Source organism: Aristolochia californica, unplaced genomic scaffold (genome assembly GCF_029961685.1).
Source record: "Aristolochia californica isolate CCGP_79_NKW_82.1479 unplaced genomic scaffold, dmAriCali1.0.hap1 SCAF_14, whole genome shotgun sequence".
Taxonomy (NCBI): Eukaryota; Viridiplantae; Streptophyta; class Magnoliopsida; order Piperales; family Aristolochiaceae; genus Aristolochia; species Aristolochia californica.
In genome coordinates, this window is record NW_027181815.1 from 7,965,763 (window position 1) to 7,988,092 (window position 22,330).

Sequence of the window (22,330 nt, forward strand, 5' to 3'; positions counted from 1 at the left end):
CCAAGGTTAGGATGGGAATGATTTGGCATCAGCTGATATTTCATGGGAATCAAGCTTTCAGAGAAATATAGGCACTTCAACATCTAATACAACTCAAGAGCAGAAAAAGTGTCATCTGCATAAGAGCAACTGTCGCTCCTTTTTCTCACTAAAACAAATAACGAAACTTTGACAGTGTTCAAAGACAAGAATACACAAGGCTCGAAGAAACAACTGAGTGCATCCACGATATGGCACACATTAAAATATCATAGGCCGCTGTTTCAAGTTTCAACAATTGAGTCAAAATACCATTTGCTGGATCACCCATACTTGATGGGCAGGTCCTCACCACTTGCATTGATCAAAATGAGAGAACAGATTAGATTCAAGCTCAAGCAAAATGAAATCAAACCTCACAACAGATTAAACATCTCTAAACGAGATACCTGAAACTCACAAATCTAGACAAATGAGGTCAATCATCTCGGCACATCACAACCCTGTTTGTTATTCATCAGTCGCACATTTATAGGTTTGACATCAGAATTTTACATTATAAACGAACCTATGCAAACAAAATACTACATACAAATCATAATAATTAACCCTTTAAACAACAGCTTCACCTGGACATCTTCCTTTTGGCTATAATCATCACCTTCTCCACTCTGTTATGATCTTCTCTGCAATTCGACAGTAAGTCAGAATTAGATCAAATCAAAGATTTATATGACACGGAAAAATTTGACAGTTTAATTAAATTGAGAACGCTGGTAAGCAGCTTTCCTGCAAACGAAACAAGCATTTCTTATACAACGGATGATGCTGTAGCTATATATGTAGTCGATAAAAATCATGACACTTGTTATAACCTTGTGTCTTTTTCATCAAATTGCATTTCCTCATCATAATATAGAGAAGAAGAATGTGATAGAAAAGCCAAAGAAGTTCAAGCAAAAACTCTTGCTTTTAAGTACTAAAAATATATATATATATATATATATTCTTAAAAAAAAAAAAGTATTAAAAAACAATAAAAAAAATACATATAAGCAGCCCAAAGCCCCAAATTAGCCTTTAAAATAAATAGCAAGCTTATTCTTTTCCTTTTATTTTTTGTCTCTTCTTTCTCGCCCCAGTAAGATCATCTTTGCCATGCAACTTGTGAAATACACAGAGCTAGAAATAACTACAGGAATATATACTCTTGACTGACACTAGTCAGGCACCCAAACAGCAAAAACCAGAAAGAAACAAGCAACATACCGCTGCCATCTCTAGAAGACAACATTGATCGGTCACTTCTGTTTCCCCCTTTGCCACTTGCTTGAACCAACTTCTGGGACCGCAATGATGGTGAATTCACATTGCCATTTGTAGAAGTTGGCAGAGAATATCTCCTTGTAAAACCATTCTTCTCAGTAGCATCTGAGACAAATCTTGGTGAACCTTGGCCTCGCAGTTTTGCCTTTGCAGATTCTGTTGCTGCCATATAGCTTGGAAGGGTAGGAGTACTTGGCAGACTATTCCCATCTGCCTTGGCAGGCAAAGATACCCTCCTCTTACTTGTTCTAATGCTTACTTGGCCATTTTGGTCCTCCTCTTTGGACTTTAGTTCTCCATTTGTCAAAGGCACACTTGCATCATTTCCTCTGTTTTCTGATGGAGCTAACTGGACTGCTGGTTGATCATCATGTAAAGCTTCCTTTGGCTCATCTTCGTCTGCAGTTGACTTCACGGCAGTACTTTCCACTTCAGGAGGTTTCACCGAAGGTACAGGAAGTTCTTTCTTCATCTTCTCTGCAGAATCTCCTACGGAATGGTCCAGAACATCAGATGGAGAGCTTGATGCCTTTCTCACATTGCGTTTTGGTCTCTCAGGTTCAAGTTCCTGCCTATCAGAAGAAGGTTCTAAGGTGGAAGTAGAAACCTTGCGCAAATTGCGCTTAACCTTTTCAAGCTCATTCTGTGGATTTTCTTGAATGGAATCCACAACAGGCGAACTTGACACTTTTTGCGGGTTGCGTTTTGGTTCAGAGGTCAAATGAGTTGAACCAGAGGAGTCAATGTTAGTTGAAATATTCCTTCGGACATTGCGCTTGGGTCTGCCAGGCTCTCCACCATGCAAGCCTTGTTTATTCTGAAATTTTGAATCCACAGCTACTTTCTTTGGCTGCAAAATTGGTCTCCAGAAACGGACCAAGGTCCAGCGCTCTAACCAATCCCATGCTGAATTTGCTTCTCCTTTAGCATAATGAATTGACAGGGGCAAGGCAGTAGGAGACGAAGGAAGAAGCTAACAGAAAGTACAGAAGAACTGAGAAAACGTGCAGCACGTAATGGAGACAGATGAGGAATAGAAACATTATATGCAATTTCTTAAAGTAAGTAGTGTTGGAGCCTAAGAATAATCATGACATGAATACGTGTGAACTATTGGAGATAACACAAAGAGTATGAGATTAACAGGTGATTACTTACTAATCAAATTTGTCATTCTGTTACCAAACTGAATGTAACTCATGAAGCTAAACTTACTTTACGAATAAATGCATTTGTCGACAACTTTTCCCTCCGAACTGATGCATCCAAAGTCTGGGCCACCTGACAACAAATGAAGCAACTATTCTCACAAAAAAGTAAGACAACCAAACTAACCAATAATCACTGAGAACAATGTTAACACAAGGAGCACAGACTAAGAACCAACAGCTAAAAAATGGTCACAAATTGACATATCTTTATCTTATTATACATACACACAAAATTACCTGAGCTCACCTGTCTAAATTTCTGCCGCATGGCTCCTTTTCCAGTATCAATCTCTTGGTTAAAGGGTTCCTATTTAAAAAAGATTCATCACATGGATCGAAAAGACCCAGGTTATGTGACCCAAATTCAGGACCTGACTTGGACCCCATAAAATACTGGTCCGGGAGCCCAAGTCACATCGATTCTCCCAAATCAAGAAGCCAGAGTCAGAGTGAGTCAGGGTGACTAACACGAGTACATGCGGCAAGACTGACCCCTAGACTCAAACCACACTCCTCCAAAAGCAGGTCCTCCATCAACCTGGCTGATTCACGGGTCCCCCCACCAATTCAGAGAAAAGACAAAGATTGGATGGTTTTGCTCCTTTTATAGCACATATCTCTTTACAACTAAACTCTTTATCAAAACTTGATTTTTACTACTCCTGACACAACTCTGAAATAACTATTTGCGAATGGCTCTCCACAAAGGAGAAATCTGAAAGGGCAGGCGATGAGATTTTGATGAATGGGTTCCTTGCTTGCCTTTTAAATAGATACACGGAACTATATCAATAGAGAACAGGAAAAATGTACTCATCCTTCTATTACTTGCAACAACTTTTTCTTAAGCATCATCTGTTTATTACTTGTGACAACTTTGTTTTAATCACTACAACCACTGGTAGCTCCAAAGGTTATCTCCATTAAGATATAAGCAAGCAGTATATTTTCTTTTATTTTTTGAAACAGAAGCAAGAAGTATAATAAAGATAAAGAACCAGAATGAATGGGGAGAGTGTTACCAAATTCTTTCCTTGATTCTTTTTTCTGTATGCTTCGAGAGTCAGATCAGAATGCCTCACTCTTCGACCTCGAACCAATGCCTGCAGTTTAACAATTCCCTGCACACAATAGAGAGTGGCAATAGCTTGTCTTCTCACCAAGTGACCATGAACTAAGGCTTGCAGCCTTATGATACCTCTTAGTGCCCGAAATGCCCTGCGAGCCTGTAAAATTACTTGCCCGAGTTAGCCTATACCGTAAAATTAGTTTCCAGAGAATGCACCAGCAGCAATAGAGTGGATGAACACACACACACGCACTAAAAAAAAAAAAAAAAAGATATTCAGTCTGTTCCAGATGTATGAAATCTACCAGATAACCTCTGAAAGCTGCCTGTGCTTTTATAGCAGCTTGCTCCTCTCTGAGCCTCTCTGGACCATGAGATACCACTAAACCAACAGGTCCTTGAGTTTCTCCGGCATGATTGACTCCAAGGGTTGGTACTATTAAAGGAACACCTGTTTCTAACTCCAAGATTCCACTTCTGTCAGTGGTTGCAGGAAGTGTATGTGAGATGGAAGGAGACTCTGAACGCACTTCAGCTGCTGGTCCCTTGCTTGAAATCCAAACCTTATTATCATTTCCAGGTTTCTTTACACATGAATAGCAAGATTGATTAGAAAGCCAGCATAGTATTTAATTTATACACAGTGCTCCACAACTCTTTAAGTTTTTATACAACAAGTAACACGTACTTAGACAGCCAAAAGCCAATTCACATGATACAACTTGCAGACAAGCTTTCTGATTCATTACAAGAGGGAACAGAAGAACCCATACATATAGTTGACTAAACAATTGGTTTTTTTTTTTTTTTTTTGTGTTCTTGACACAACAACAAAAAGATGTCATTAAGAATCAAATATAATGTAACCAAATAATCGAGCAGTTGAAACCAGCATATTGTCAGAGATTCAAAGTTGAAGACACACGATACATATACGTACAGATGATAGTTGGGTAAATGGAATAACCGGCAGTCTCACATGCCAATAGATAGATAAATGTAAATAAATGTCTTCAAGTTTTATGGACATTATGGTCAACGATAGCTTAAATTCCTCTTAGCCGAAAAGGTAATGCTTTCATCTTTTTGAGTCACCACTACATCCTGGTGATGGGTATCAAGAGAAGTAACATCCCAACACTATTCCTCACATGCAGCCCATGAGAAAATAGATATGCTATTTTCCTCCCAAGTGAAGGCAAATGAAGACTAACAGGAAATCTTTTATAATATTGTTAATACAAACCTATAAAGGATAAAATGTTAAACCTATAAAGAAGAAAACTAACATTTTCATAAAATTAAGATTTTAATGGATCTAGTTTCATCATTTTACAGTCAATAAATGAGAAAAAGTGTTGATATAGTGAACACGTTTATATCACAACGACAGACCCTAATCTCAGTGACTGTTCAATAGTGATATGTCTTAAAATCTAAAATTTCCAACTCAGACACAATAATCTCTTCCAAAACACACTCGGGTAAGAAATCAATACAAATTTGCTCAGAAACACAAACTCTCCGAAATTTTCACATCAAATATAATTATGCCAAAAACCAAAAGTTCAAAGAAACACAAATCACATGTAAAGGATAAGAAACTTGTTTAAGAATCTTGCTAAAAGACAGTTAATGATGGGTCATGACAAATGTTACTTTAGCAGTCTAAAGAGCACTAAATAATTCAAAAATCTCTATAAGATCAAGTAGAGGCTTTGATACCACATAAGATCAAACAAAAAATTCTTTTATTTACATATTTCACATTATTACAAGATCAAACAGACAATTCAACAATGTACATATCTGAAACTGCAGGTAGATCAATACTCTAAGGAAATCCACTTTTTCCTCAACACCCAATCCATGGTCTACTCCCATTATTGGACAACTGATAGAAACTAGCAAACAAAAACTCGGAATTGACACCATTAACTTCATAGTTAGAACATCAAAAAATGGATAAATTCAAACATGAAAATACAAATGCAATGGCAAATAAATCAAGCCACAAACTTTTCTGCAGTGCCTTAAGATTACAAGTCAGGAAAAAAAAAAAAAAAAGAACTAGAGGGGTTCCTTGCTCACTCTCCAACTATCCAAGTCATGGGACTGTTGGGATGACCAACACCTGTGGTACCATTTTTCCTAAGGATTAAGGTATAGACTACAGGGTTTTGGTTATTTTCCAAAGCAACACTCTGGCATGGTTTTTGCTACATAAAGTACTCAAACAGTTAATAATATCCTTAAAACATAGAAAAAAATAGAAAAATAATAATTAGAAGGAGTGGACTAAGTCAACAATAATCACACTATCCATACTTACACCTTCAAAATCAAACCTCAACTCAAGGCTAAAAACTTACCTGAGCTTCTCTTCCTTTTCCTGCAGTAGCCTTGGATGATTTCTTGCCAAAAAGTAATGTCTTAATCCATTTTCCTGGAGATTTCCCCATTGCAGGAAAAGCAAGACCCTTAAATCTCCAGAATCTAGACTCAAAACCTACAGGCCAGTAGAGATCAAACAAGATGTAAACAAAAAAAAAAAAAAATCCACTCAAAAATACATAGTGGTCAAGAGAAACCATTCACCATTTGAAGGATCTAAGAGAACGACTATTTGGTAATTAACTGGAAAACAACTAAACACTAGAGTAAGCAAGAAAGAGAAGCTTGGAACAATGGGTACCCCACAAGCCAGAACAATTTTTCGGGCCATGTAGCATCCAAAAATTTGCCAAAACTATAACGTGCAATAAGATAGTTCTCCCGGAAAAACGAAGAGGACAAAACAACTAACGGATTGGGATCCATAACCCAGCACAATGTACCCAAAATTGAACAAGTAAAGATCTTTAAGTAACTCACACCAAAACTTGAATATCAATGCTCAACTCTCACAGCAATAAAAACACAAAACCCTAACATCACATTCGGCATCCTCACCAAAAAAAAAAAAAAAACACTGAAACAAAAATAAATAAAAAATGTTAGAATTGGAATGCGTGACACGAAATAAAACCGGAAAGACGTGCGTGATCCATGCATAGAAGTATCTATTTCAAAATAAACAAAAAGGCCGTGAATCAAACAGATCTGACACTCACCGGACCAATGCCGTGCCTCTAGTCCCCCACTCCGTCATGCTTCCAACTACAAAACCAAAATCAAACAGTACTCACCCAAGTACAGAGATCCGAAGATCATATTCCAGACGAAAAACTAAAGGTAGTTGATTTAGGAAAAACATCGAAAAAAAAGGAAAATGTACCATCATTTCGTTTCAATTTCACTTCATGTCTCTTGTCTCAAATACCTACAGGAGCGAGCGAGCGAGCAGAGTCTGCACAAGAAAAAGCATAAAATGGAGAAACCATACCAGAAACAAACGAGTAACCAAAATTAAATTTGTTTAGAAAAAGGAGAGGTAAAAAAAAAAAAGCAGAAATCATACTGAGAAATACGGCGAAGTGGGTAAGCCAGGAGTGTGACTGTACACAAGACAGCTTTAGCCTTTATTCATCTTCTAACCGTTTAGGCAGTATTTAGTCTACGTGTCAGCAGAAGGCTCTGCCCTTTTAATAAAAAGGAATAGGAAATGACTACAGTACCCTTATTTTTAGGTAAATTTTACCGCAGTATTTATTACGCCTTTTACAATACCGGAAAGTGGCTGGCTGGTCCTTATCCCCATGCCGGTCCAGCCATTACTGTATTCTGAGCCCATTCTTCGTTTCGGTGGGACCCAACAAATTTACTGCGCAGTTAGCCCGCCCATTTCTTCGAAAAACTAGAAGGAATTTAAAAAGAAATTTCGCGGTAAATTAAAACCCTTAAGCGGGGTAATATAGTCATATTTATTTCACGAAAAGAGAGCGAGTCCGACGCGAAAAGATCTCCAGGGGTAGAATCGACACACGGGGGAATAATTTAATTGTTTATTTTATTGATTGATTATTTATTCTCTCAAATGCGTGACGTGAAAAACAATCAGACAGCGGACCGGGTTTCGGTCCTGTCGGAGATTGATCGAGTAACTAATTCATTTTTTTCTTATTTCTAACAAGTTTAAAATTATTAGGTTAAATGACACTACCGAAGATCTTATTTACGGGAAAGCCACCAGACAGAGAGGGGTTCCTTATGATTGCTGCGGCGGCGGCGGCGGCGGCGGCGGCGGATTATTATGTTCAAATCATGAGGCTTAATGTGACAGATTTTGTTCCTCCCCTCCACCGACATCGTAATGTCAATAAAGACTGAGCCGTGATCGGATGGTTTATTAGTATTAGATGGCGGGTTGGGGTCAGTAGGTGATGGTTCGGTCTCGTGGGAGGAGATGGCTGTGTGAGTTGTTGAGGCTTGTGCGTCTACTATGGTGAGAGAATTTGGATCAGGGTGGTTAGATGGGACATGCCAGCGTCCAAAAATAATGGACCTAATTGAAGTCAATTTTTGACCACCCCTGAATTAGAGCTAGCTTAGCTTGGTCTCCTAAGTCCTCACTCTTGTGTTACATGGGAGGACACAAAATAAGTAAATGAGAGTGAAACCCTAATTTCAAAACAAAGCTAAGGGTAGGGATGGAGTTTGTTTTTGTTAGAGTTGGATCTTCTTAAAAAACTTACCACAATCCAATAGGGCAAAAATGTGTTTTGAGGGCAAGGGAAAAGAGGTCGGGTCGGGGTTTAATTTCTTTAACTTTGTGTTTTTTTTTTAGGTCGGGTTTTAGGTCAAGTTTGGGGTGGGGTTGGGTTTTTGGGTGAGAACACGATTGAGTGAACGGGAAATAGGGTGGATCAAGTTTTTTTTTTTTTTTTTTTTTTTGTGAGTCAAAATTAAAGGTTCAATTTGGAGTTGAAGTTAGGAATCAAACACATCAATGACCATATGAGGCAAGGATGGGGTTGAGGGAAAGGGAATAAAGTGATAGGAATAGGATTGGTTTTCCAACCTTGGTTTTTTTGGTCAGGATAAAGGTCGAGGGTTAGGCTTAAGTTAAGTGTTTAAAACTGTGCCCACTCCTATAAAAAACCTAATATGAAACTTTTTTTGTTTTTCTTCCAGAGTATTGCACCGAGTTTATGCTAGTACTAATTGTCTTAAGTAGGTTTCACCTTTTTTGTGATTCATTTATTTTTAAAATTATTCTAATCCAAAAAAAATTATATATACCACCTTTCAAATTTTCTTTTTGTGTCTCTCTTGTTCTCTCCTTGGTCTCAAAGTTGTCTTTGTTTTTTGGCCTTTGTGATCTATTTTCTTTACAAATTTATACCTTGAACATTAGAAAAATCTTTGTTTGCTTGTATTTTGGCAACAAATTCTTACCCCCTCCCTCAATCACAAGTATTATTTAGAAAAGATTAGAGCTAGATATAAAATTAGAGCTATAACTAATCGTACGAGTAACATGTAAATTTATGGATAATATGAAAGCATAAGTCATAACACTGTGCATAACACATAAGATGCTCAGTCAAATTATAGTTAGGTAATTGGGGATATTGCTAGTCATTTTGCAATATTTGTCTTTCCGTAATATGAGTCTTTCATTCTTCATACGTAATAAATTCCCACAAGTATCTAATGTCTTGCGTTAACACTGTTAGAACAATGAAGTTGGATGTGATATGGGGGCTGTAGTTTGGGATATCTCCCATCTAGACTTAGGTTAATTTGTGGGTTTCTATATTTTGGTACCAAACATAAAATGGATAAGAGTTGGATAAAAATTGTTTGCAATAGGCCTTTAAACGAATAATCTAAGAAAGGGTAGAGACATTTATTCTTATGTTACACTAATCATGTGGTAGGACAAGACAATAAGATGTGTTATCAATGCTGAGTATGTGCTAATAATTTTTTTCAAGATGTACACCTGATAGATGATCACATGTAAATGATAGGGATGCTGCCTACCTGATGGACCTTATATTGTGAACAATTCGATACCTATAAAGAAACCTTATGAAAGCGAAATTCTACAACCTGGACCGACTGTCAAACAGGAAGTGAGGATGATATTCAGATCTCATCCATCCTATATAATTTGAATGGACCTTTATCAATGACAATCAAACAAAGTTCAGTAGCAATGTTGAAAACCCAGGAATTGGACCAAGTCGGTTTGATAAATTCACTCGCTTGTTAATGATTAATAGATCATTGTATTCTGGTTGTTAGAGCTTTTCTAAGTTGAAGTTTCTCATTTGTTTGTTGCATAGTAAAACAACTTCCGACATGAGTAATAAAACATTGAATAATACACTCTTTCTTCTCAAATAAGGATTTTCTCTTAAGGAGTGATTCCATTATGAAAATATACATGCACGTAAAAATGATTGTATTTTGTTTTAAAAAGAATATGAAAATGTGAACAAGTGTCCGCAATGTTACAATTAGTATATTATTAATTAATTCATAAACAATAGTAAGAAAATTCTTCTTAATTTTAATATTATATATATATATATATATTTCAGTGACTAACGTGGCTACAAACACGTGGCATTTTTGAATTTTGAAATTTAAATCGAAGGCTTTCGTGGCTGGCGCTGGTTAACGGCACGGCTTCAAACTTAAGCCAATTTGTTGACTTTTTTCTTTACCTATTTTAAATCATAATTAGAGACTTAATGGCTTTTCAGTTTGAATTCTCTAGATGCCTATTTTCCCGCTCGGACGCTCTACCATTTTTATGCGATTATATACCATTCCGGATACCTAACTTCCTCGCGCTTGACCTTACTGCCTCTTCGATCTCTTGCTCTTTCCATGTCATCCTCAAGCATGGATGCTGCGAAAGATCAATCCGCGGGTTCTGGTAGTTCTGTTATCTGTTTTTTCTTCGGCTTGTGTTGGTGATTTGTTTATTCCGTACTTCTGTTCGTGATTTGATCTTGTTTTGCCTTTTTTTTTTTTTTAAGCTACTTCGGTGCTATCATCCAAGTTGAGATATCCGCTACGATCTGGGAGTAAAGCCAAGGATGATAAGTCCGGTATCGCGGAGATACCGGCTTCTTCTTCCGCCAGAAGGTATTTGTTTTTGTCATGTTTTTTGGCCGTTAGTCTCTTCTCTTGAGTGATATTGTCAGTTTTTTTTTAATTCGTCTCTTCTCTATGATTCATTTATGACTGTTCGAATATAGGCGATGTGAACAAATTGGTGCCAGTTTTCAGATGAATTGGCAAAAAGGCAATGATAGTTGTCATCATCGATATTTTTAGAAAAGCAGCTGGCACTTCCTTCTCTGTTTTTCTTCCGGTTTTAGTTTAACTGGATATAGAGTGCAGTTTCAGATATTTTTGTTTATGAAATTTTAGAGAAATTTTGCTAGTTCCTTTTTCCGATTAGAAGTTCTGATTTTGAGTGGAGAAAATTCCTTTTTTAAACCGACTGAAGATGTTTTATTGGCATAATGATGTGATCTTCAATTTTTTTTTGCTTGCTACATTTAGTTGTTATCTTGATGGCAAATTTTAAGCCATTTGGGGACAAAAAGTCCACTAAAATCTGATGGTAAGTGACCTATGATTGGAGGAAGTGAATTACTGGGTGATCTACTAGCAAAAGTATTTTTTTGTGTTAGCCTGTGCAGTGGAAAGAGTAGGGAAAAGAGAGACGAGCACTGGGTGGGTGAGGGCAAGAAGACACGGGCTGCCGGAGAGAAAGTGAATTCACTAGGGGATGGGAAGAATTTCACTTTTGCTCGTTGTTATGAAAAACGAGAATAAAATGATTTTGCTAGGTAATTCATTATCGACCTAACATTCCCTGTATACTAACAAGTTTTTGTCACTTTCACTATCAATATTCATCAGGACCTGATCAGTTTTTGTTATGTTTGAAAAGAGTCGCACAAACAATAATTTATTTTCTTTAGTAGACGCAGTATGCCGTTTCCGGTTCTCTTGTATTTCCTTGGCTGCGCCAACTATTCTCTTTATTAAAACTTGACTGTTTTCTCGACTGGACAGCTATAGTATGCCCTCTTTGGTCTTCTCATGGGATGTAGATGAGGATTTTAAAATGCGAATGTATAGGGGGGATGTCTGTTAAAAAAGCAGCAATCACGGATTATAGAAATCATGCATTATCAAGTTCTACATTCTGGATCGAGTTGCATTCCGTTTGAAATTTCTTTTAGATTTAGATTGTTAGTAACTCATAGCTGTTGCTTATCCGTCCATCACAATTCAGCTATATTTGATGAAATTGTGCCGCAATCTGTTCCAGGGGAAGGGCTGCTTCTAGTGTGAGTAAAAGTGTGAGTGTACTTGAGCTTTCAGCCAAAGAGAAGTCTAACAAACCACCTCGTCGGCTTTCGATTCCTCCCAAACCTGCCATCAGTCCAGCTCCCAGACTGTCTAGCAGTTTTACGCCGATACCAGAAACTAGGCCTAACAGAAGAACAAGCGGTACAGACAAAAGTCACACACCAAAATCGGACGTCTCAATGTCAGCAAACAGGAGGAAATTCAACGTTCTTTCTTCAGCTTCTTATTGGCTGTCGCAGATTAAGTTGTCTGAATCAGCTGCCAAACACCCAATTGCGCTCGGATTCTTTAAGCTTGCTTTAGAGTCAGGGTGTGAGGTACATTTTTAAGTTTACTTTTTTTCTGCAGATTTTACTATCAACTTTCTGTTTTTGCTGGATTCTGATTTTCTCGTTTGGAAATACAGCCTCTGCAGCGACTGCAAGACGAATTAAAATCATATGTTCTTCGCTACAATTTACTGGAACTTGGAGAATCAACGAAGGAGTTACTTAAAAGTTATGACATAGTGGATGATTTGAGACAGGTCCAGCTTTCTGAGATTTGTTCACAGGGATCTGATTCATCTAATGAAGATAGCAATATATTTTCCTCAGCTGGTGGTGGGAATTTAAAACCCAAGTCCTTGCATTCAGAAAATATTCCTGCTTCGACGGATACTGAAATGGTTAAAAAAGAAAATCTACAAAGGAAACTTCCTGCTTCGAGGAACAAAGCGTCGGTTAGCAGAACTTCCGTAAACCGGAGTTCTGGTAAGGATAATAACCAAAATCTTCAGAGGAAACCTCAGAGGCTCACTAGGGGGCAGGATTCTAGTAAAGAACGGGGAAGGAAGAACAATTCCGAGAAGAAACATACTGTTGTGGAAGGTAATGGTGTTTTTGGACATTTGTTAGATAATTAGTTGCATAGAGACTAACGCATCAAGTATCGGATTCAGCTACCTTGAGAAATGGTGTACAGTTGGTTCCATATAAATTTCGTCAATTCCTTCTATCCCTTTTAATTATTTTCTCTGCATTTGAGTAATTTTCTCTGCAGATTCTACCGATGAGGTGGCTGAGGAGGAGATTCAGCAAGAAGACAAAGAAAACCTGGTATATCCCTAATCGTGGTTTACAGTTAAAAATTGATTCGAAACATGCAGTTTCATTGTAAGAATTTGGCATTTTGGTGTCTTTAGAATTGGTGGTTTTCCACCATTTTCATTTTTTGAGTATGTTTGTGGCAATAAAAACATATTACAGAAATGCAAATAGATTATTTTCATCAAAATTTCGAGTTGTTTATCTTTTACAGGAACTAAAAATTTTTCACCTGAATTTCTTTTGATCCAAAATTGTCAATAGAAATATTATAATAAAAAGATTTTTCTGATGAAAAGATAAGTCAGAGAAGAAGTAAGTTTTCATATGATATAACAAGAATGCCCAACTTTTGCTTCCAGATGAATAACTCATAGTTGAAATTCTGGTTTTTCTCTCTTTTGTTCTCCTTTTCCTTGTGCTAGGTTGTTCCACAGATTGGGGAGACTGGCGTAGCTGCTGAAGTTTAGATATGAACATATCTCATGTCAAAAGTTGATAGAAGTACATATTTTCTTTTTGTTGCTTTTTGGGTTGATGCCTTCTCTTGAAAATTTTGTGGAGAGAATGGGAAGTGTTTGAGCGTGGGTTTGAGCGTGAGTTTGAACATGGTGTGACAGTGAGAAGTGCTGTTGTCTTGCTACTATTTGTTGGTGTGCTGACTCATTGTATTGCTTATTCATGTTATTATACTTTGAACAGCGATTAATAGTTCTTGTAAATGTCCGGTGGCGACTCTTTGATCTGTGTTCAAATCATTTTAAATTCTTTGATCTGAGGTTCCCCAATGGACTGCATATTAAAATATTATAAAAATTCTAAAATAGAGGATGTGAATGCAATTAACGACATTTGAGTCCTTACAGATGAATCGTGAAGGATGAGTGCAATTAAGTCATTAGAAATTGCAGTTACTAAAAAAAGTCAATAAGAACTGTGAAATGGTATGACCGATCAATTTGATGATTAAATTAGGCTATCCCATAATCCTCGAATTAATGCTCCAAAGATTGAGAAACGCGTTTACGTCTCTCGTCTGATCTCAGCAAATCGAGCTGCAATTCCTCGCCAGCTTCATTGTTTCTGGGCAATCTTCCACAGTTCCTCAGCCAGCTGAATTGCTAAAACTGAACCTCCCCTTTCAATCTTGGGGTGCAGAGGTCCAGAAGTTGCCTGGGTTGTTTAATTCCCACACGCGGCACCTCCAAAATGATTACTTCATCATGACAGAACCTCTGAAATCTTAGCTCCGCTCGCGTCTCTCCGTGACAAATAAACCGACCTTAACGCTCCCTCGTAACGAATTTGGACCATGCACGACATCTCTGCTACTTCCCTGAAGCTCCTCTTCCAGAATCCTGCCCGTTCCATCGTAAACCTAACGTCTCGCTATTTGGAAACAACGAGACGCATTTCGTTGCGGGTCTCGATTATAATCTCCTCCCTTGTATCCGATCTGATGTCCGTTATGTAAAGCTTGGAGCATTGTTCGATTTTTTGCCACTTTCATTGTCTCAGTTCTTCATTTTTTTTGGATAAGTTATTGGACGGTGTTCGTTCGAGTGAGGTTAAGACTGAGAGGTTATGTGTTCGGAGTGAGCATTTTGTGGTAGTTTTCTTCGATTTGCGGGAGTTTATAGTAGCTTTTAGTTTTGAGAATGAGGCGGAGAGATGGCGTATTTCGACGGCAAGCGAGGAGGAGGTTCTCGGGGGGATTTTGGTGGATTTTGGTCGGTATGGCGGTTTTGCTGCTCATTGTTATTCTTAGTCGCGAGAGGAAGAGTAGATCTGAGCTGTTGGTCAATCAGGTGCGCCCTTTGCTTTTGGCTTTAATCAGTGCACGTCATTGTGATTTGTTTGCTTTGTTACGAAGTCAAGTTGGACATGCACTCTTCCTAACTTGCTGCTGGATCTTGTATCTGGTGGTGCAGAGTGTGGTATGAGATCTTAGATATCTTGCTGGCTAGGCAAAATATCTTGGCAAGATATGAACTTGTAAATGCAGGATCCTTTGAGAAGGACCCTTTTGTCTTGTCTTGTCGGACCCCCAGAAGTTTGAGATATCTTACCCAATCCTTTTAGCATGATCTCTGTCTAGGTTTTTGTTTTTATTTTTTCTGAAAATTGGCCAGGCATGCCAATGTCTGTCAAACATTGTTCACCATCCCTAATTTCAGTTGATCTTGAATGAATGTTTCAGAAATTATATATTTTTGATAACATTCCAGTTCAACTGAAAGTGACATTCATAGTTCTTTTGCTACACTCCTGTAACTTTAATTCTGTTGAAGTTACAATGGCAAACATTACAAATTAGTACTGTCTATCCATGAGGTCAACAATATTCACCTTGAGATAATTTTGGAAGGTTTCAGACACTGACAACTAGGAGGTCTGGTTGTTGAAAGAGAGAGCCTGGGAGATAAAAGTGGCAAATGTCTTTTACTACTCTCTATTGCTGTTATAAGGGTTCAATCTTGTAGTTCTACCTTCAAGAATGGCTCCTTTGGATGGTTTTCCTAATTGGAAACAACGTAAAGTTTGTCAACAATGCTTCTGGCCTACATTTTGCATTTAAAACCACCAGGATGTGTAATATCACAAACTACTAAGAAACAGGGGAATCCTTGGAACCTGTACTTGTCAACCAAAAGACTTGCCTCAATAAGGTTGGATTAGTTGTGTTGTATAAGAAATATTCTAGAAATGCATAGTAAAACTATTCTATTTATTCTTTTGGAATGCATTGCACGCATATTGGAGATCATCCATAAAATGGTTGGACTGTGTTAACAAAAACAAATATTAAAGTTTATAGGAAGGAAAACCTACTAAAATTTGCGAAAAATGCTCCCCTTATTTTTTATTTATTAATTGGACTTTTTTTTCTCATCAAAGGTGTTCACTTGGATTGTCTAACTAAATCAACTTGATGTGTAGTGGTCTTTAAATGACTAAATCATGCTTGACCTTTACATCTGTTTGAGTGCACCAACTACATGTTTTTGTTATTTTTGAAGGTTGAACTCCATACGCTGTTGAGATTTGATCCCAAGACCTCATGCTAGAAACCCCCCCCTCGTGACCCAATCCACTAATACAAGTTTTACTTGGACAAAACATAAAAAAAATGACTTTTTTATTTCTCTTATCTGAAAAGATTTTTATTATTATTTTAAAGGCCAATGTGCTACTAATTTCAAGAGTCACTGCATGTGAGAAAAGCTATGTTTAATATCGTCACAAAAGGCATTCTATTTTGTTGATTTCTCTGGCACCATTTACTGATCGGTTTTAAATGGCTTTCTTTATGTGTTTCTTTTCCTGTTCATGCCACTTTTTTTTACACATTCCACTCCATGCCTATTCAAGCTGACCTTGTTGGGTTCTGTACAATGAGCAAGGTCTGGGAGATAGTCATTGGGTTTACATTATGAACCTTGCTGGTATGTCACTATGGTGTTAATATGTTGTTGATGCAGTTGCGTTTATTGTCAGGAACTTTAGATTCTTAGACTTTATTAACACTGTCTCATTTTGTTTCTCTATGAAGAACATAGAACATTCTTGCTATGCTTGTATCAGAGACCATGAATCACCTTTATTTATTTGTTTTTCTTCATGAACCCCCTTGCTTGGTGGAAAGTACAGGGAGCCTGTACTTAAGCATATTCTTTTTTTTTTTTTTTTGAGTAAATTTGGTAGGACCATAATTTGTTTGGTGATAATTTTATTTGTTTTCTATGGTCCATTATTCAGATTGTCTGATCCAACCTCTGTTGCATGTAATAGTCTAGCTCACATCTCAGAAGCATATCAGAGTCCGATGGTTCGGAGTTACTTTTAATGTTGTTCACATAATCTTTTTAATGCTAACTTCAACTACATTTTGCTAATGGTTCACATAATCTTTTTAATGCTAACTTCAACTACATTTTGCTAATGATTTACCTTCTTACCGTGGGGTTTAAGCCTTGTCTATTTATGACCATAGAAAAACATTAAGGGGCATTATGAACAGAGTGTAGAAGTTTTATTTAAAGTTATTTATCTATTCTACTGTAGAAAAGGTAGCCCGTCTGTTTAATGTGGAGATAGGATTTGAGTAGCAGAAGTTGGGGGTCTCTCCCCAGCTAACAATTGCAGGATCTTTTTTAATCCTAACCAAAGTGATGTCATTTTCCCACTCACAACAATTGTCATTCTCAACCCACTAGCTTAAGACTTAGACCACTTCTACAACCATTAACTAATAGATATTTCACCCACTGATACTCTTCCTTAGTTCCGAGCCTAAACATAGAACCTACGTAAAGAACAAAGGCAGTGTTAAGTTGTGGAGCCTAATTAGCGCCCTATGCTGAGTTGGTTGCGGATGGACCTGTGCGGTCAGGTCGTTGCTATTAGGGTTTGATCATCTTAATCCGAGGAGCATCTCGAGTTGCAGCCTGAGAGGTTAGAGAGAAACACCTGTAAGTGTGCGATTTCTCTTGTAAACTATTTCATCTTCATAGTGGATTACTGTAGCGGCGGAAGACAAGACGTAGTCTCACCTTGAGGCGAACATATATAAATCTTGTTGTCTTTATTTCATGCTTGTTTTTCCCTTCTTCCGCGTTTATTATTATTGCTCTCGTTAGTTTGGAATTAGGGTGTTTAATTCTTAACAGGCAGAGCCCAAAACGTTTGCTCTAATAATATGTTTAAGGTGGGTTCACCTTCAACTAAAAATGTCTAGCCGAAATAATGAGGTCTTTTTCTTGCTAACATGCATAGGGTCTTTTTAAACCCAAGCTGAAATAATAAGTCTTATTCATTGATAACTAGATTGAAATGTGGGGGCATATGTAAAAATATAGACTGGTGAACTTTTGTGCCCTCCAAAGCATGTGTGAATACTTGTTTAAATTATTTTAAGGTCTTAGGGATTATACAACTCTAAACACAATTTCTCAACTTCTACTCTTCAACCTCAATGGCTTTTCTCAAACAATTTGTCATTAGGACAGTCTTACCTACTCAAGGCTTAACCCAATTGCAAAGCTTGCTTGCTTACAATATACCCTAATATAAGTTGCCTCTCAACAGGCAGATTTTAACAATCAAAGTGGAAACCAATAGGTATACCAATCCTAATTACCTACCCAATGTAATCAGTAACTTTAAAAAATCTTTAATGACTAGATCTGAAAATATAATCAGTTCAAAATAATTCTCAATGGATTGATTTGAAAATGTAAACTCTATGAAAATATGGGATTGGTTTTTTAAACTAGGGAATGCACACACAACAACTCAATGTAATGATTGATTTCAAAGCATAGCCCATGAATAGTGTTATGAACACTCGACGAAGTATGATTGGAATATCTCCCGGTATATACATGTAAATACTTGGGTTTGAAATTGTATTCCCAATTTCAATACTTAATAAAAACCCTGTCAAATATTCTGATAAAACAACATACACACCTATATTGATATGATTTGTAAATAGAAGAGGCTGCAAAACTGATTTCAAATGGTTGTCAATCACACAACTACTTATAATGCCATGACTGAATAAAATATGATCTTGAAATTACTTGTCATGCATTTAGCAAACTGAGATCTAAGTATTCTACAAGGATTTAAATGAACAAATACAAATACTTAGCTTAATAGGAAAACTACTCAATTTGGCTTCCTTTCAAGATTTGAAGGAGGCAAAAACTTCTCAAATCATGTGTGGGGGTGGGGGTTTGGATTTTACTATAAAGAGAGAGGGAGGGTGAGTTTGGTTCAAATAGCACAATTCCCCATGTTAAAAAAACTAGCCGTTATGAATGGATAAGTTTATTTTTGGTATTTAAAAAAAGGTGAAAATTAGGTCTAAGAATTTTGAAAAAATCAATCAATCCTGTTTTTGTTGTTGAATATGTTGGTAGGTTACTTAAAAAATTTGAAGATCTGCAACCTTTGGTTTTAGGTCTAACATTCAAAAACTTTGAATTTCTGCAGCATGAGGTCGAATCAAGTACCTGGGTTCGACTCCTCTTGCTTCTGTGCTTAACAGGTCGACTCCTTGTTCTGTTCCATAACTTTCTGTTAGGTGGAGTTGAATCCTTTTTCTTTATTTTCACACAGATCGGTCAAATCCTCCCATGAGTTTGACCCCTTGCTCTGATAGGTTCGAATCCTTCAATGGGTTTGACTCTTTTACTCAGATGGGTTCGAGTCCTGCCATGGGTTTGACTCCTAGTGGATTCTACTCTTCTTCTTTTGAAACTTCCTGTTTTTTTATGTGATTCCTTTACTGTCTTTGTCATGACAAGGTTTCAAATTCTTTCATAGGGTTGACTCTTTTTGTTCTTTTTTTACAATATGCTTGACTCTTTTTGTTTTTTCAAAAATGTGCGTGACTTCTATACATGGGCTTGACTCATTTGACCTTTGACACTTCAGTTCTATAGTTGAAGTGACTGACTTCTTCTTATGTGGTCATCTCTTTTACTTGTTTTACTCTTCTTGCCCTTTCTAAATTGGTTATTTGCAAAAATGATTCTTCTTTGTTCTAGTTCAGTCAAACAGTGCTATTGGGTTGATTTGATGGTGTGTTTTTTGGATTGAACTGTTTGCTTACCTTTTTTATGGACCATTGGGATGGGCCATTGCTGGTCAAACGGATATGTCAATTTTTTTTTCCTTTGAGAGCATTTTGATTACATAACATTCTCAATGCACATCATTAGTAATTCGATTGTTTGTTATCATCAAAATTATCTTAATGAAGATCTTGAGACTAACATATCAATGAGTTTAGGAGCCTGCTCTTTTTTAACCTGTGAATTCTTAAACATATAATAGGTGCAAAACGGACATTCATGCCCTTAATTTTATGAATGTTTGAAATTATAATTTCCTTGTGTAACTAATAGCTTGGTATCTCTTTTGCTTACATGTACAGTGATATTATTGTTGGAGATCTTCTTGAAATATCTCCTTTCGTTTTTCTCTCATATGTGATTCCCAAAAGTATGTTTGATGCTATCAAGGGCCTAGAGTAAAGACCCACTGAAATTATCTGTTGCATATGTTATGCATAAACTGGTACAAGAAAGAACAAACCCTTCTCATTAGATTTATTACTCTTATGTACCCATATTTTAACTTGAAAGCATCTTGTCATGTTTTCTTCCATACTGAATCTTGCTACTGCAGACAAGATAGATCCAGGAACCTATTCTTTTTAAATCTGCAGATTGTTAAATCGTAAACTTGATATTCAAAACCATAATCATATGGATGTGTGATATTATAATTTGTCTGCATACATAATGACTCATTTTACATGTGTACTACTATTTTAGGTAGAGGGCTTCTTGGAATATCTCCTGTTGTATTCTCTCATTAATGATTCCCAGAGTTTGTGAGTAAAAACCCTCTGTCAAAACTGTCCCACATATTATGTTTGACTCCTTTTGTATAGGGAGAATGGACATCCAAAGTCCTGAATGGATTCTTGGGATTTCTAGGTAGACTGATTTCTGACAGGCATAGGTCAGCACTTGTGTGCTACTCAAGTGTGAACCATTTTGGGTGTGTCATCTACTCTTGTCCTTAGGGTTTTTGTATGAAGCACTGACACAACCTGTGATGTTCTTTGAGACATCTTATAGGTACATTGGAATCTTGGAACTAACAGCATATGGAGCTAGTTGCTTAGTCTTTGACTTTTTTCTAGTTTAAATTTGTTGTTTTTGCCTCGGTATGTGCTCATTTCTCAGGTTGGATTCATGTTTTTTCATGTCAATAAACATAAAATTAACTCTTATTTTTTCCCCAAAAAACTTATACAGAGATCTTATAGGCACGAAAAGGTGATGGAAGGTTTTAACATAACTGAAGAAATGCTGAGCCCTCACTCTATGACCAGACAGATAGGAGATCAGATCTCTCTTGCCAAAGCACTTGTAGTAATAGCAAAAGAGAGCAATAACCTCCAGTTTGGTTGGGAGCTAAGTGCCCAGATACGCAATTCCCAAGTCCTCCTCTCCAGTGCTGCAACTAGAAGAGCTCCTCTATCTATTGAAGAATCTGAGACTGCGATGCGTGACATGGCATTGCTCATTTATCAAGCCCAGCAACTCCACTATGACAGTGCTACGATGATAATGAAATTCAAAGCCAGGATCCAATCTCTGGAAGAAGATGTGAGTGTTCTCTCAGATAAGAGCACCAAACATGGCCAAATCGCTGCTGAAGAAGTCCCAAAATGCCTTTATTGTCTGGGTGTCAGACTAACTCGCGAATGGTACAGAACCTCAACCCTCCAAAAAACGCTTCCAGAAGGGAAGGTTGCTGACAAGATCCAAGACAACAGTCTCTATCATTTCTGTGTTTTTTCAGACAACATTCTAGCAACTTCAGTAGTGGTGAACTCCACTGCATCCAATTCCAATCAGCCGGAGAAGATTGTTTTCCACCTGGTCACAGATGACGTAAATTATGGTCCAATGAAGGCTTGGTTCTCCATGAACAGTTTCCGAGGAGTAACAGTTGAAGTCCAGCAGATTGAGGACTTTAGCTGGCTTAATGCGTCATATGTTCCAGTTCTGAAGCAGCTGCAGGATGCGAATACCCAAAAGTACTACTTTTCCAACAACAATGATGATGGGACGACCCCAATCAAGTTTCGGAACCCAAAATATTTATCAATGCTAAACCACCTAAGATTCTACATTCCGGAAATTTACCCTGCATTGAAGAAGGTGGTATTTTTAGACGATGATGTGGTTGTTCAGAAGGAGCTGAGCCCGCTTTTCTCCATTAATCTCAACGGAAACGTGAATGGAGCAGTTGAGACATGCATGGAGACATTCCACAGGTACCACAAATACCTGAATTACTCGCACCCGTTAATACGAGCACACTTTGATCCGGATGCATGTGGGTGGGCTTTCGGGATGAACGTGTTTGATTTGGTGGAATGGAGGAAGAGAAATGTGACAGGGATTTACCATTACTGGCAAGAAAAGAACGTGGACCGAACACTATGGAAATTGGGGACTTTGCCTCCAGGGCTTTTGACATTTTATGGATTAACAGAAGCTTTGGATCCGAAGTGGCATGCGTTGGGACTGGGTTACACAAGTGTTGCTGCACAAACTATAGCAAATGGGGCGGTGGTGCACTTCAATGGTAATATGAAACCCTGGTTGAAGATTGGGATGGAGAAGTACAAGGGTTTGTGGGATAAGTATGTAGATTACTCGCATCCAATACTGCAACAATGTAATTTCCATTAATTACTCATGTAGGGGGTTATGGGATGTTGCTATTGTTTATGTTCATTGCCACTAATGGGGCCATTTTAACAGGCTTATTATGGCTGG

The 22,330-nt window shown here is 37.5% G+C and overlaps 3 protein-coding genes across 3 annotated transcripts; 2 read left to right on the forward strand and 1 right to left on the reverse strand.

Moving 5' to 3' along the window:
* Positions 1–474: 474 nt before the first annotated feature.
* LOC137949723 (protein IQ-DOMAIN 31-like) lies at positions 475–7,113 on the reverse strand. Its single transcript, XM_068795878.1, has 9 exons — positions 7,046–7,113; positions 6,863–6,934; positions 6,699–6,744; positions 5,958–6,094; positions 3,891–4,169; positions 3,539–3,742; positions 2,521–2,586; positions 1,249–2,278; positions 475–665 (listed from the first exon to the last, which is right to left on the reverse strand). The coding sequence occupies exons 4-9, from the start codon at positions 6,045–6,047 to the stop codon at positions 637–639; spliced, it is 1,698 nt and encodes a 565-aa protein (XP_068651979.1). The 5' UTR covers positions 6,048–6,094; positions 6,699–6,744; positions 6,863–6,934; positions 7,046–7,113; the 3' UTR covers positions 475–636.
* Positions 7,114–10,301: 3,188 nt separating this feature from the next.
* On the forward strand, positions 10,302–13,683 carry LOC137950417 (uncharacterized). Its single transcript, XM_068796868.1, has 6 exons — positions 10,302–10,417; positions 10,521–10,629; positions 11,831–12,188; positions 12,278–12,740; positions 12,913–12,968; positions 13,382–13,683. The coding sequence occupies exons 1-6, from the start codon at positions 10,369–10,371 to the stop codon at positions 13,424–13,426; spliced, it is 1,080 nt and encodes a 359-aa protein (XP_068652969.1). The 5' UTR covers positions 10,302–10,368; the 3' UTR covers positions 13,427–13,683.
* Positions 13,684–14,108: 425 nt separating this feature from the next.
* Positions 14,109–22,282, forward strand: LOC137949998 (probable galacturonosyltransferase 10). Its single transcript, XM_068796319.1, has 2 exons — positions 14,109–14,764; positions 20,795–22,282. The coding sequence occupies exons 1-2, from the start codon at positions 14,615–14,617 to the stop codon at positions 22,241–22,243; spliced, it is 1,599 nt and encodes a 532-aa protein (XP_068652420.1). The 5' UTR covers positions 14,109–14,614; the 3' UTR covers positions 22,244–22,282.
* Positions 22,283–22,330: the final 48 nt, after the last annotated feature.

What these genes read in the sequence shown, in the direction of transcription:
- LOC137949998 (XM_068796319.1), top strand. Translation starts at nt 14,615, where the DNA reads ATGAGGCGGAGAGATGGCGTATTTCGACGGCAAGCGAGGAGGAGGTTC. An exon ending in CTGAGCTGTTGGTCAATCAG is followed by an intron (nt 14,765 to 20,794) that starts GTGCGCCCTTTG and finishes AAACTTATACAG; the next exon opens with AGATCTTATAGGCACGAAAA.
- LOC137949723 (XM_068795878.1), bottom strand. Translation starts at nt 6,047, where the DNA reads ATGGGGAAATCTCCAGGAAAATGGATTAAGACATTACTTTTTGGCAAG. An exon ending in GAAAAGGAAGAGAAGCTCAG is followed by an intron (nt 4,170 to 5,957) that starts GTAAGTTTTTAG and finishes TCATGTGTAAAG; the next exon opens with AAACCTGGAAATGATAATAA. An exon ending in CAGCTTTCAGAGGTTATCTG is followed by an intron (nt 3,743 to 3,890) that starts GTAGATTTCATA and finishes GTAATTTTACAG; the next exon opens with GCTCGCAGGGCATTTCGGGC.
- LOC137950417 (XM_068796868.1), top strand. Translation starts at nt 10,369, where the DNA reads ATGTCATCCTCAAGCATGGATGCTGCGAAAGATCAATCCGCGGGTTCT. An exon ending in GCTTCTTCTTCCGCCAGAAG is followed by an intron (nt 10,630 to 11,830) that starts GTATTTGTTTTT and finishes AATCTGTTCCAG; the next exon opens with GGGAAGGGCTGCTTCTAGTG. An exon ending in AAGAAGACAAAGAAAACCTG is followed by an intron (nt 12,969 to 13,381) that starts GTATATCCCTAA and finishes TCCTTGTGCTAG; the next exon opens with GTTGTTCCACAGATTGGGGA.